Source organism: Hyla sarda, chromosome 2 (assembly GCF_029499605.1).
Source record: "Hyla sarda isolate aHylSar1 chromosome 2, aHylSar1.hap1, whole genome shotgun sequence".
In the NCBI taxonomy this organism is placed as follows: domain Eukaryota; kingdom Metazoa; phylum Chordata; class Amphibia; order Anura; family Hylidae; genus Hyla; species Hyla sarda.
In genome coordinates this window covers 476,835,272-476,848,310 of record NC_079190.1, presented here as the reverse complement: position 1 = coordinate 476,848,310, position 13,039 = coordinate 476,835,272, and the positions used below count along the sequence as shown (strand labels likewise).

The 13,039-nt window shown below is 44.4% G+C and overlaps 1 protein-coding gene across 1 annotated transcript in view; it reads left to right on the top strand.

The window, feature by feature from the left end:
• The first annotated feature begins 1,174 nt into the window (after window positions 1-1,174).
• IGSF3 (immunoglobulin superfamily member 3) overlaps window positions 1,175-13,039 on the top strand; it is a 67,282-nt gene continuing 55,417 nt past the window's right edge. Inside the window, exon 1 of the mRNA XM_056560199.1 lies at window positions 1,175-3,611. Within this exon, the coding sequence (XP_056416174.1) occupies window positions 1,175-3,611 (2,437 nt within the window). The remainder of the gene's footprint in view (window positions 3,612-13,039) is intronic.

Here is a 13,039-nt window from a genome sequence, read left to right as displayed (position 1 = left end):
ATACACGTGGCCATTTGTCTCTTAACCCCTGAGGACGTGGGTCATACCACGAAACATGTAGGGGAGACAGATCGATTATATTTTATTTGCAGCACCTTCCCCAATCGACAGTGGTCTGCAGCCACTGTCAAGCACATATTACAGTGAACTCCAGATAGGATAAGCTATACCAGTTGAGGGAATAGTCTGCTAATTTTACTCACTACAGGGGACCTTTTTATAATAATAATGAAATAAAAGTGAAGCTTTATATACTATAGTTGGGAGGGAATTTTCAATAGGGGTTTTTTACCCCGTCACTTCGGTGACTGGGGTTTGGAGGTTCTTTTTGGTTATTTAACCCTGTTCCCCCCCTGGGCACTTAAGTTTCTTTTGTGTTTTCTAGGGCTCTCGCCCTTTTTTTGCCCGTTCATGTTACATGACACTGCATGATGGCAGGTTTCTTATCACAAAAATTTAGCCTAGATCAATTTAATACTGAAGCCACTCATGTTTTTTCTACTCAACACCTTCCATTAAACCAGATTGACATCCAGCAAGCGTTTCGCAATCTAACAAAGACTTATAAAAACTGTGTTAGGTCCTGGTGGGAAGTCACCAGTTTTGAAACATATTTGCAACAAAAGATCGTGTATAGAGGATTGAGAATACCTATTATACCCAATTCACACAGGGACGACTTAGCGTTCCTACAAGGCTGGGAACAACTCCTAACCGAAAATTCATTGCGTATGATAAATTATCTGTGTGAATACGAAAAAAGACATCTGGAATCCACGAATATCCAACTAGAAAAGGAAATTAAAGAAATTCAGGCCTTTATTAATAATCCAGAATACGCATCTTTGGAAGTAAAACTCCAAAAAAATTTGGAAAATTTCAAAAACGAATTAAAAGAAAAGAAACATAGCAAATATATAAGGGACTACACAGATTTTGCAAACGGCAAGGCATACACATACAGAGGTGAGAGGAAGGGTCATTTTACCCATTACAAATCACATCCGTATAGGTCACATCAGGATACTGATACTTCAGGCACAGAAGAATATCTTTCAGATAATAGCAGCTCACGTGGGAGCACCAAAAGGAAATATAAAGGAGGCAAGAATAAGACATACGTTCCTCAATACAAAAAACCTCCGTATACGAATAACCCTAGAAGTAGTCAAACATGGTCGGAGCCATCCAGAGCAGTACCCAATGGTTCTGGATCGTCTATGGTTTCCTGTGTGCCGTATCCCCCGCTGACACAGGGAAATATGGGCAATATACAAGGAACAAATCCTCAATTCCCCAATACATCACAGGCGAATATGACATACCATCCTGTGGCATCAGGCAATATGGTGAGACAATTGGGTCCTCAATCTATGTCACAAACAACTATGACGCGTTTTTTAGGCCCAACAGTGCCTCAGGCACTTCCAACATTTTTGGGCAATACAGGGAGTGCATCAACTCTGAATACTCCAGCGACTGCACATATGTAGGATTGGGAAGAGAAGAGGAGAACTCTGACTATGGGGATGATACAGGAATTGGAGATATGGATGAATTACAAATCATCAATCTCTCCTCTTATTCCTTATCCACTAATGAGATTTCACTACTCAAAAGGGGTCTGTCCTTCACCCCGACACCAAGATTTGACACCTTTACATGGGTCAAGGACATTAATCTTTTTGCCCGTAAATTATGTCTCCATAAATGGCATCAGCAACATAATGATCCAGTACTTACTGCACAGAGTAATGAACTGAAGGCTATTGAGGTCTTGGAGGATCTTCTTTTGGAAAATATAGAGGGACCTAGAGGTTGCGAAGGACCTCTAACCAATCTTAGGCCGAAAAGTAGATTGACCCCATCTCTTTCACAATACGGCAGCATTGATACATTTGTAAATCTAGTAGTGAAGGAAATTGAAAAAATCAGACCAACACAGAAGATGGTATACACAAATCTAGCCGCAGGTGAAAGAGAGGCTTTAGAAAATCTAAGAACAAACACTGACATTATAATAAAAGCCTCGGACAAAGGCGGTAATGTGGTTCTTTTAGATAGGAGTGAATACATCCGTATGTGTCTGGCTTTGCTAGAGGATCACACTAAATATCAGAGACTAAAAACAGACCCCACAATTCCTTTCCTCAGGGAACTGAAATCCCTCTTGACCTCAGCGAAAGAGAGTAGTCTAATCTCCATGGATGAATATAACTTTATATATAATCCAAATCCTACAATTGCGACCTTCTATTCTTTGCCGAAGACGCATAAGAATACACAGCCACTCAGAGGACGACCGATAATCTCGGGGAATGATAATCTCACACAGGGTGCCAGCATCTATGTAGATCAGTTTTTAGCACCATTAGTCACCTCCTTACCATCCTATCTTAAGGATACTAAGGACACTGTCACTAAATTACAAGATTTAACAGTCACTGATTCCACCATGTTAGCAAGTATAGACGTTGAAAGTCTTTACACTAATATTAGGCACGATTTGGGGATCACGGCGGTAAAGAAATTCCTGAATACACGCAGTATTCACTTCAAGACACATAATGAATTTGTTATTGATTTACTCACATTTGTTTTGACACATAACTATTTCTTATTTGATGACACTTTCTTTTTCCAGACACAAGGCACCGCTATGGGGTCCACTTGTGCACCAAATTACGCTAATCTTTTTCTAGGGTGGTGGGAGAGTGAGTTTGTTTTTTCTGATGATTTTGAGCACTACACTAGTCACATTATATTTTGGGGTAGATTTATTGATGACGTGTTGATTTTGTGGGATGGGGGGAGCACTTTATTCACATCCTTCCTAGAAGCTCTTAATCACAATGATATTGGTATGCACTTCACTTCAGAGTTTGGGGGTAGACTAATTAACTTTTTAGACCTTACTATTATGATTGATGAGACCAACACGATTCAAACAAAAGTTTTTCGTAAACCGACATCGACGAATAATCTTCTACACTGGCAAAGCTGGCACCCTGTCACCCTTAGAAGAAGCATTCCTGTAGGACAGTTCCTAAGGGCGAAGCGTAACTGCTCTACTCAAGATACCTTTGAGGCGGAATCTGTAGAATTATCCAGGAGGTTTAGAGCAAGGGGTTATCCCCTGGCCCATGTCAAGAAGGCACACAGGAGAGCGAATAATAGTGATAGGAGACAACTACTAACCTCAAACAGAGTAGCCACAGAACACAAAATCAGATGCATTGGTACATATGATGCATATAGTACTAGGATCTACAATATCTTACGTAGATACTGGCCGATTCTATATTCAGATCCAGATCTAAGAGAAGTAGTAGGGGTTAGACCACAAGTAACCTTCAGGAGAGGATCCAATATTAAGGACATTCTAGTCCGGAGTCATTTACCCTCATTGGAGGAGACCCACAATAGACCTCGGATGGGTGTTACAGGATCTTTTCCATGTGGCCATTGTAGTTTCTGCAAATACTTACCCAAGACTCAAGAGTTCTCTAATCCACTTGATGGACGTCAATATCAGATTAGACAATTCATTAATTGCTCAAGCAAAAACATAATCTATGCAGCTCGCTGTAGTTGTCACAAACTTTATGTTGGTAAGACAACACAAGAATTTAGGAGGAGAATCTCCAAACACCTGAGTACTATACGTACAAACAGTGATACGCCACTTGCTAGACACATGAGGGCAGTCCATGGTCAGAATATATTCGAGATCGAATTTTGGGGTATCTGTCAGAAACAACTGGGCCCACGTAGAGGAAATATAGATAAAATATTGTTACAAGAAGAATCCAGATGGATCTATAGACTGGGAACACGAAGCCCATATGGCCTTAATGAAGGTTTCTCCTTCGCGGCTTTTTTATGAGTAGAAATGGTAAAATTCAAATAAATACTTTAAAAATTTCTTTCATTTAAGGTGGCATTGGTATTAATCTGGGCAACTTAACCATCATATTTGATATTTTTTCTGATTGATACACAACTAATGTATTTCCCCATCTTTTATTGGTTTTTGGCATAAAACGTGTATATATGGATAGATATAGTATTTACCCATAAAAAGATAGAAGATAACTAAATAAATTGTTCGTAGTACAAGTATATAGATTAATAAAGTAATCAATAAACTAACTGATAATTAATTACAAGATAGTTAGGATTTAATCATACCACCGCTTTATTAATAGTGGAATACACTTGTTAGATAGACAATAATAGAGACCAAAGTGTACAACTCATGACTATATGTGGTGTCTATTTTAGATCCTTATAAGTCAACTTTATCTGATACCTTAACCCTAATATATAGAAATTCGAGTGATCCATATATGTCACCTTCACTGGGTAGATAACGTTCTATCAGCCAGATTCTAAGTCCGTGCAGATGCGCAGTTGACATGCTGAGTTACGGACCTGGGTTTAAGTCCGCGCGCATGCGCGAGTCTTCATAGTGCTGATCGCACATTGAACGGCGAGCTCGGAGATAGGGCGCATGCGCGATCTACGTAACAGAATAGGTAAACAAAAAGAAAATACGGGTAAGTGCGGCGACTGATACATGTCATCAATAAGCGCCGGAAGTTATCCCTTAACCCCAGGCACCTGCAATAAACGGTGAAGTGATAGGTGGCATAGGAACAGGTAAGTCTATGCGCTATTATTATTGGTTCCAAGGTATGGGGAGTGTCCAGCGGACATTATAAAAGGATGCACTTGCATATACACGTGGCCATTTGTCTCTTAACCCCTGAGGACGTGGGTCATACCACGAAACATGTAGGGGAGACAGATCGATTATATTTTATTTGCAGCACCTTCCCCAATCGACAGTGGTCTGCAGCCACTGTCAAGCACATATTACAGTGAACTCCAGATAGGATAAGCTATACCAGTTGAGGGAATAGTCTGCTAATTTTACTCACTACAGGGGACCTTTTTATAATAATAATGAAATAAAAGTGAAGTTTTATATACTATAGTTGGGAGGGAATTTTCAATAGGGGTTTTTTACCCCGTCACTTCGGTGACTGGGGTTTGGAGGTTCTTTTTGGTTATTTAACCCTGTTCCCCCCCTGGGCACTTAAGTTTCTTTTTAATTTGGTGATTTGCACAGGGGTGGCTGATTTTACAGCGGCTCATTTTGGAAACTACACCCCTCACGGAACGTAACAAGGGGTACAGTGAGCCTTAACACCCCACAGGTGTTTGAAAATTTTTCATTAAATTTGGATGGGAAAATGAGAAAAAAAAAACTAAACATAATATGCTGGTGTTAACCTAAATTTTTCATTTTCACAAGGGAAAATATGAAAAAGCCCCCCAAAATTTGTAACCCCATTTCTTCTGAGTAAGAACATACCCCATATGTGGATGTAAAGTGCTCTGCGGGTGAACTACAATGCTCAGAAGAGAAGGAGCACCATTGGGCTTTTGAAGATAAATTTTGTCCGGAATTGAAGGCCACGTGTGTTTACAAAGCCCCCATAGAGCCAGAACAATGGACCCCTCCCACATGTGACCCCATTTTGGAAACTACACCCCTCAAGTAATGTAATAAGGGGTACAGTGAGCATTTACGCCCCACAGGTGTCTGACAGATTTTTGGAACAGTGGTCCTTGAAAATGAAAAATGTAATTTTTCATTTGCACAGCTTACAGTTCCAAAGATCTGTCAAACGCCAGTGGGGTGTAAATACTGGGTCTTCAATTTTCTCCTTAAACTTACTGCTATTCCTGTTAAACACCTAAAGGGTTAACAAACATTCTGAATATAATTTTGTATACTTTGATGGGTGCAGTTTTTATAATGGGGTAATTTATGGGGTATTTCTAATATGAAGACCCCTCAAATCCACTTCAAATCTGAACTGGTCCCTGAAAAATTCAGATTTTGAAAATTTTGAGAAAAATTTGAAAATTGCTGCTGAACTTTGAAGCCCACTGATGTCTTCCAAAAGTAAAAAAAAAACATGTCAACTTTATGATGCAAACATGAAGAGATTGTATATGTGAATCAACATATAATTTATTTGGTATGTCTATTTTCCTCACAAGCAGAGAGCTTCAAGGTTAAAAAAAAAGCAACATTTTCAAATTTTTGAATTTTTTACCAAGAAATGATGCAAGTATTGACGAAAACTTACCACTATGATAAAGTAGAATATGTCACGAAAAAACTATCTCGGAATGAACTTCATAAGTAAAAGCATCCCAGAGTTAGTAATGCTTAAAGTGACAGTGGTCAGATGTGCAAAAAATGCTCTGGTCCTTAAGGCCAAAATGACCTCGATCCTTAAGGGGTTAAAGCAGAAAAGTTTTCCCTTATGTAAATAGCTGAAGTTCTTTATCTACCCTTTATTACCAGTAGCATTGCTAGAGAGTGACAGGGGGGGTACCGCATCTGGTGACACCCTAACTAGCCTGCCTGGCACTAAATAGCTGCACTCCAACTATCCCGCAAAAACCCATCCACCGTCCTCAGAAATAAAAAAAAGTATTAAAAACATACTATGCCGCACCATGAATATCCGTACTCTGGGGGCTTTTTTGCTCAATTTTGAGCCCACATTTTGTGACATTGTCAGACCAGAGAAGTAGATTGTCGATATTACCGATCAGTATTAATTGATCGTCCTAATCAGCGAGTACTTGCCGCGTTAGATGAGCCGGCTCGTCCTGAAGCTAAACTGTCACAGCATGTAAACATGGAAACATGCTGTGACATTGAAGTGACTTCAGCTTTCATAGACAGCTGATCATCACAGACATCGTCCGCGGGTCTCCCCATGGCTGGCCTGGCCCCCTGATTGTTGTGATTGGTCAATCAATCCAGATTGACCAATCACAGCAGAGGCAGTTGAAAAAAACTGCCTTTCACAGCTCCGATCTCCTCAGTGTAGGGAGATCTGTGAGGAGATTGGAGCTGTGTGAGCTCTGTGTGAAATAAAACATCAAACAGACCCCTATAACCCCCCCATACCCATCCTAGTGCTCCTGTCTAGGGGACATCAGCTGTCTTGGACATCTGATTGTCACCATGCAGTGATTTCTGTAAACTGTAAGCCTCCTTATGTTGCTAAACTACAACTCCCAGCATGCCCAGACAGCTGTTGGCTGTCAGGGCATGCTGGGATTTGTAGTTTTGCAACATCTGGAGGGCCACAGTTTGGAGATCACTGTGCAGTGATCTCTAAACTGTGGCCCTCCAGATGTTGCAAAACTACAACTCCCAGCATGCACAAACAGCAAACTGCTGACTTGCCATGCTGGAAGTTATCGTTTATACATCTGCCATCTTCACCGGGGGGCCTCTTCTCCGCGCTTCGAGCCCGAAATAGAGGCGTTGCCTTGACGACGACGCAGACGGACGTTGGTAATGAACATCCCCCTGCGTTGTCGTCAAGGCAACGTGACTATTCTGGGCCCGAAGCGCGAAGAAGAGGCCCCCCCGGTGAAGATGGCAGCCCGGAACCACTATCCCACCGGACGACCTCCACACCGGACAGTCCTGCAGCACCGGACCAGCGGAGTACCGTCCCGCCGAGCGGAGGTGAGTACAGAACTAAAGGGGGTGAGAGGGGGGGCTGGATGATGTTGAAGGCCGCAGTGGTCTTCAACCCTTCGGACCTCCAGAGGTTTCAAAACTACAACTCCCAGCAAGCCCGGACTATACAAAAGGACCCCGACGTCCTAGGGACTGTGGCTATGGCTATGGGGACCTATAAACAGGCACCACACGTGCCTCAAGCTGTTGCATAACTACAACTCCCAGCATGTCCTTTGGCCATCAGTGCATGCTGGGAGTTGTAGTTTTGCCACAGCAAGAAGCACACTGGTGACGAAACACAGTTAGGTAACAGAACCTAACTCAGTGTTTCCCCACCAGTGTGCCTCCAGCTGTTGCAAAACTACAACTCCCAGCATGCACTGACAGACCGTTTATGCTGGGAGTGTTCGTTTTGTAACAGCTGGAGGCACCCTGGTGGGGAAGCACTGAGTTTATCTGTTCCCTAACACGGCTTTCCTCACCGGTGGGCCTCCAGCTGTGGCAAAATTACAACTCCCAGCATGCACGGTCTCTGAGTCCATGTTGAGAGTTGAAGTTTTGCAACAGCTGGAGGTTTGACCCCCATAAAAATTTAAAACGTCTGGTACGGCACTGTTTGCAAAAAGGAGCCTCCGACTGTTGCAAAACAACAACTTCCAGCATTGCCATTGACTGTCCAGGCATGCTGGGAGTTTTGCCACAGCTGGAGGCACCCTGTTTTGGAAACACTGCTGTAGGGTATTTATGGTAGCAGAGTCAATTGTAATGCTTGCATCTGGGTCCTCCCCTATGCAAATCTCTAATTTAGTCCTCAAATGCGCATGGTGCTCTCTCACTTTGGAGCCCTGTCATATTTCAAGGAAACGGTTTAGGGACACATATGGGGTATTTCCGTACTCGGGAGAAATTGCGTTACATATTTTGGGGGCTTTTTCTAATTTTACCCCTTATGAAATGGAAAAGTTGGGGTCTACACCAGTATGTTTTTTTACACTAACATGCTGGTGTTGTCCCATACTTTTTATTTTCAAAAAAGACCCCCAAAATTTGTACGGAAATACCCCATATGTGGGCGTACAATGCTCTGCGGATGCACAACAAGGCTCAGGAGTGAGAGCGCAATATGTACATTTGAGGCCTAAATTGGTGATTTGCACAGAGGTGGCTGATAGTTGCAACGGTTCTGACATAAACACACAAGAAAAATACCCACATGTGACCCCATTTTGGAAACTGCATCCCTCATGGAACATAACAAGGGATATAAAAATCTAATTTTTCACGTGAGGTGTTAAGGTTCGCTGTACCCCTTGTTACGTTCCTGGAGGGGTGTCGTTTCCCAAATAGTGTGCCATGTGTTTTTTTTTGTTTTTTTTTGCTGTTCTGACACCATGGGGGCTTGCTAAATGCAACATGCCCCCCAAAACCATTTCAGCAATATTCACCCTCTAAAATCCCACAGTTGCTCTTTCCCTTTTGAGCCATGTTGTGGGCCCACAGAGCACTTTGCGTCAATATATGAGGTATTTCCATACTCAAGAGAAGTTGGGCTACAAATTTTGTGGGACTTTTTCTCCTAAGAACCCTTACAAAAATGTAAAAAAAAATTGGGCCACATGAACATGTTAGTATAAAAAATGGAAATCTTAATTTTTCTCCTCCACTTTGCTGCTGTTCCTGTGAAACACCTAAAGGGTTAACAAACTTTCTTAATGACATTTGAATACTTTGAGGGGTGCAGTTTCTACAATGGGGTCATTTGTGGTATATTTCTCACAGAAAGGCCCCTCAAATCCACTTCAGACTTGACTGGTCCCTGAAAAATTCAGATTTTTTATTTTTCGTGAAAAGTTTGAAAAAATGCTGCTATACTTTGAAGCCCTCTAATGTCTTAAAAAAAAATAAAAACATGAAAACTTTACGATGCAAACATAAAGTAGACATATTCGGGGACATTTATCATTGTTGCTTTGGTAATCGAGTTCTGTTGGCATTTTTTTCTTGCTTTTGGTTTTGCTTTTTGCACACATAAGCAAAAACCAATAAATGACCACAGAACACAATTTTGCAGCTTTGACATTTTTTATCTCTATATATATATATATATATATATATATATATATATATATTATATATATATATATATATATATATAAATATATATATATATCTCTCTCTCTCTCGTATGTACTCGAGTATAAGCCGACCCGAATATAAGCCGAGGCCCCTAATTTCACCCCAAAATCCCAGGAAAAGTTATTGACTCAAGTATAAGCCTAGGGTGGGAAATACATCATCCCCCCTGTCATCATCCAGACCCCCCGTCATTAACACCCCCTTCATCATCACCCTCTCATCATCCCCCCTTCATCATCACCGCCTGTCATCATCCCCCCTTCATCATCACCCTGTCATCATCCCCCCTTCATCATCACCGCCTGTCATCATCCCCCCTTTATCATCACCGCCTGTCATCATTCCCCCTTCATCATCACCGCCTGTCATCATCCCCCCCTTCATCATCACCGCCTGTCATCACCCCCCCTTCATCATCCCCTTGTCATCATCCCACACCCCCCCTTCATCATCCCCTTGTCATCATCCCACACACCCCCCTTCATCATCCCCTTGTCATCATCCCCACCCCCTTCATCATCCCCTTGTCATCATCCCCTTTTCATAATCCCCCCCCCCCTTCATAATCCCCTTGTCATAATCCCACACCCCCCCTTCATCATCCCCTTGTCCTCATCCCCTTGTCGTCATCCCCACTCCCTTCATCATCCCCTTGTCATAATCCCACACCCCCAAAACATCATCCCCTTGTCATCATCCCCTTGTCATCATCTCCACTCCCTTCATCATCCCCTTGTTATCATCCCACACACCCCCCTTCATCATCCCCTTGTCATCATCCTCTTGTCATCAGCCCCCCCCCCCCACCTTCATCATCACCGCTTGTCAATGTCTGATACAGTGGTCTTATGCGGACCACCAGAGGTTTCAAAACTACAACTCCCCGCAAGCCCGGGCAGCCATCGGCTGTCCGGGCTTGCTGGGAGTTGTAGTTTTGAAACCTCAGGAGGTCCGCAGGTTGAAGACCACTGCGGCCTTCAATATCATCTAGCCCCCCTCTCACCCCCTTTAGTTCTGTACTCACATCCGCTCGGCGGGACGGTGCTCCGCTGGTCCGGTGCTGCAGAACTGTCCGGTGGGGAGGTCGTCCGGTGGGATAGTGGTTCCGGGCTGCCATCTTCACCGGGGGGGGGGCCTCTTCTCCGCGCTTCGGGCCCGAAATAGAGGCGTTGCCTTGATGACGACACAGACGGACGTTGGTAATGAACGTCCCCCTGCGTTGTCGTCAAGGCAATGTGACTATTCCGGGCCCGAAGCGCAGAGAAGAGGCCCCCACGGTGAAGATGTCAGCCCGGAACCACTATCCCACCGGACGACCTCCCACTGCACAGTCCTGCAGCACCGGACCAGCGGAGCACCGTCCCGCCGAGCGGAGGTGAGTACAGAACTAAAGGGGGTGAGAGGGGGGGCTGGATGATGTCGAAGGCCGCAGTGGTCTTCAACCTGCGGACCTTCAGAGGTTTCAAAACTACAACTCCCAGCAAGCCCGGACAGCCGATCCCCTTGTAATCATCCCCTTGTCATCATCCCCACCCCCTTCATCATCCCCTTGTCATCATCCCCTTTTCATAATCCCCACCCCCTTCATCATCCCCTTGTCATAATCCCACACACCCCCTTCATCATCCCCTTGTCCTCATCCCCTTGTCGTCATCCCCACTCCCTTCATCATCCCCTTGTCATAATCCCACACCCCCCTTCATCATCCCCTTGTCATCATCCCCTTGTCATCATCCCCACCCCCTTCATCATCCCCGTGTCATAATCCCACACCCCCCTTCATCATCCCCTTGTCATCATCCCCTTGTCATCATCCCCACTCCCTTCATCATCCCCTTTTCATAATCCCACACCCCCCTTCATCATCCCCTTGTCATCATCCCACCCCCCCCCTTTATCATCCCCTTGTCATCATCCCCTTGTCATCAGCCCCCCCCCACCTTCATCATCACCGCTTGTCAATGTCTGATACAGTGGTCTTCTGCGGACCTCCAGAGGTTTCAAAACTACAACTCCCAGCAAGCCCGGGCAGCCATCGGCTGTCCGGGCTTGCTGGGAGTTGTAGTTTTGAAACCTCTGGAGGTCCGCAGGTTGAAGACCACTGCGGCCTTCAATATCATCTAGCCCCCCCTCTCACCCCCTTTAGTTCTGTACTCACATCCGCTCGGCGGGACGGTGCTCCGCTGGTCCGGTGCTGCAGTACTGTCCGGTGGGGAGGTCGTCCGGTGGGATAGTGGTTCCGGGCTGCCATCTTCACCGGGGGGGCCTCTTCTCCGCACTTCGGGCCCGAAATAGAGGCGTTGCCTTGCCTTGCCTTGAGATGGCAGCCCGGAACCACTATCCCACCGGACGACCTCCCACCGCACAGTCCTGCAGCACCGGACCAGCGGAGCACCGTCCCGCCGAGCGGAGGTGAGTACAGAACTAAAGGGGGTGAGAGGGGGGACTGGATGATGTTAAAGGCCGCAGTGGTCTTTAACCTGCGGACCTTCAGAGGTTTCAAAACTACAACTCCCAGCACGCCCGGACAGCCGATGGCTGCCCTGGCTTACTGGGAGTTGTAGTTTTGAAACATCTGGAGGTCCGCAGGCTGAAGACCACTGAGGGCGGAGAGGTCACTCGAATATAAGCCGAGGGGGGTGTTTTCAGCACGAAAAATCGTGCTGAAAAACTCGGCTTATACTCGAGTATATACGGTATGTATGTTTTTTTTTTACCCTTTTTACCACTTTTTTTTTTCCTCTAAATGTACTAACTCATTTTTTGTCTTCTCATTTCAGATCCGTGTATCTTGTGGATTACTTTAGATTCAGGGGAGTGCAGTGATTAGCATTTTTTTGGTTTAATGTTAATAAAATGGTTAATGAGGACTTTTGGGGGAGTGTTTTTTTGGAATACATTTTTTTTAAATGTGATGTTTTTTTTTTAAATATACTTGGCAGGCTTAGTAGTGGAAGCAGTATTATAGACAGAGTCCATTATTAAGCTGAGGCTTAGCATTAGCCCCCAAAACAGCTAGCGCTAACCCCCAATTATTTCCCCGTTACCCACCACCACAGGGGTGCTGGGAGGAGGCGGTACCACCAGGCCCAGAGCCTCAAATATGGCGCTCCTGGGCCTAGGCGGTAACAGGCTGGTGTTATTTAGGCTTGGGAGGGCCAATAACAATGGTCCTTGCCCACCCTGGTAACATCAGGCTGTTGCTGCTTGGTTGGTATTTGGATAAAAATAGGGGGAACCTTATCTTTGTTTTGCATGAATAATTATTTAAAAAAAAACGCATAGGGTTCCCCCTATTTTTATTTTCAGCCAAATACCAACCAAGCAGCAACAGCC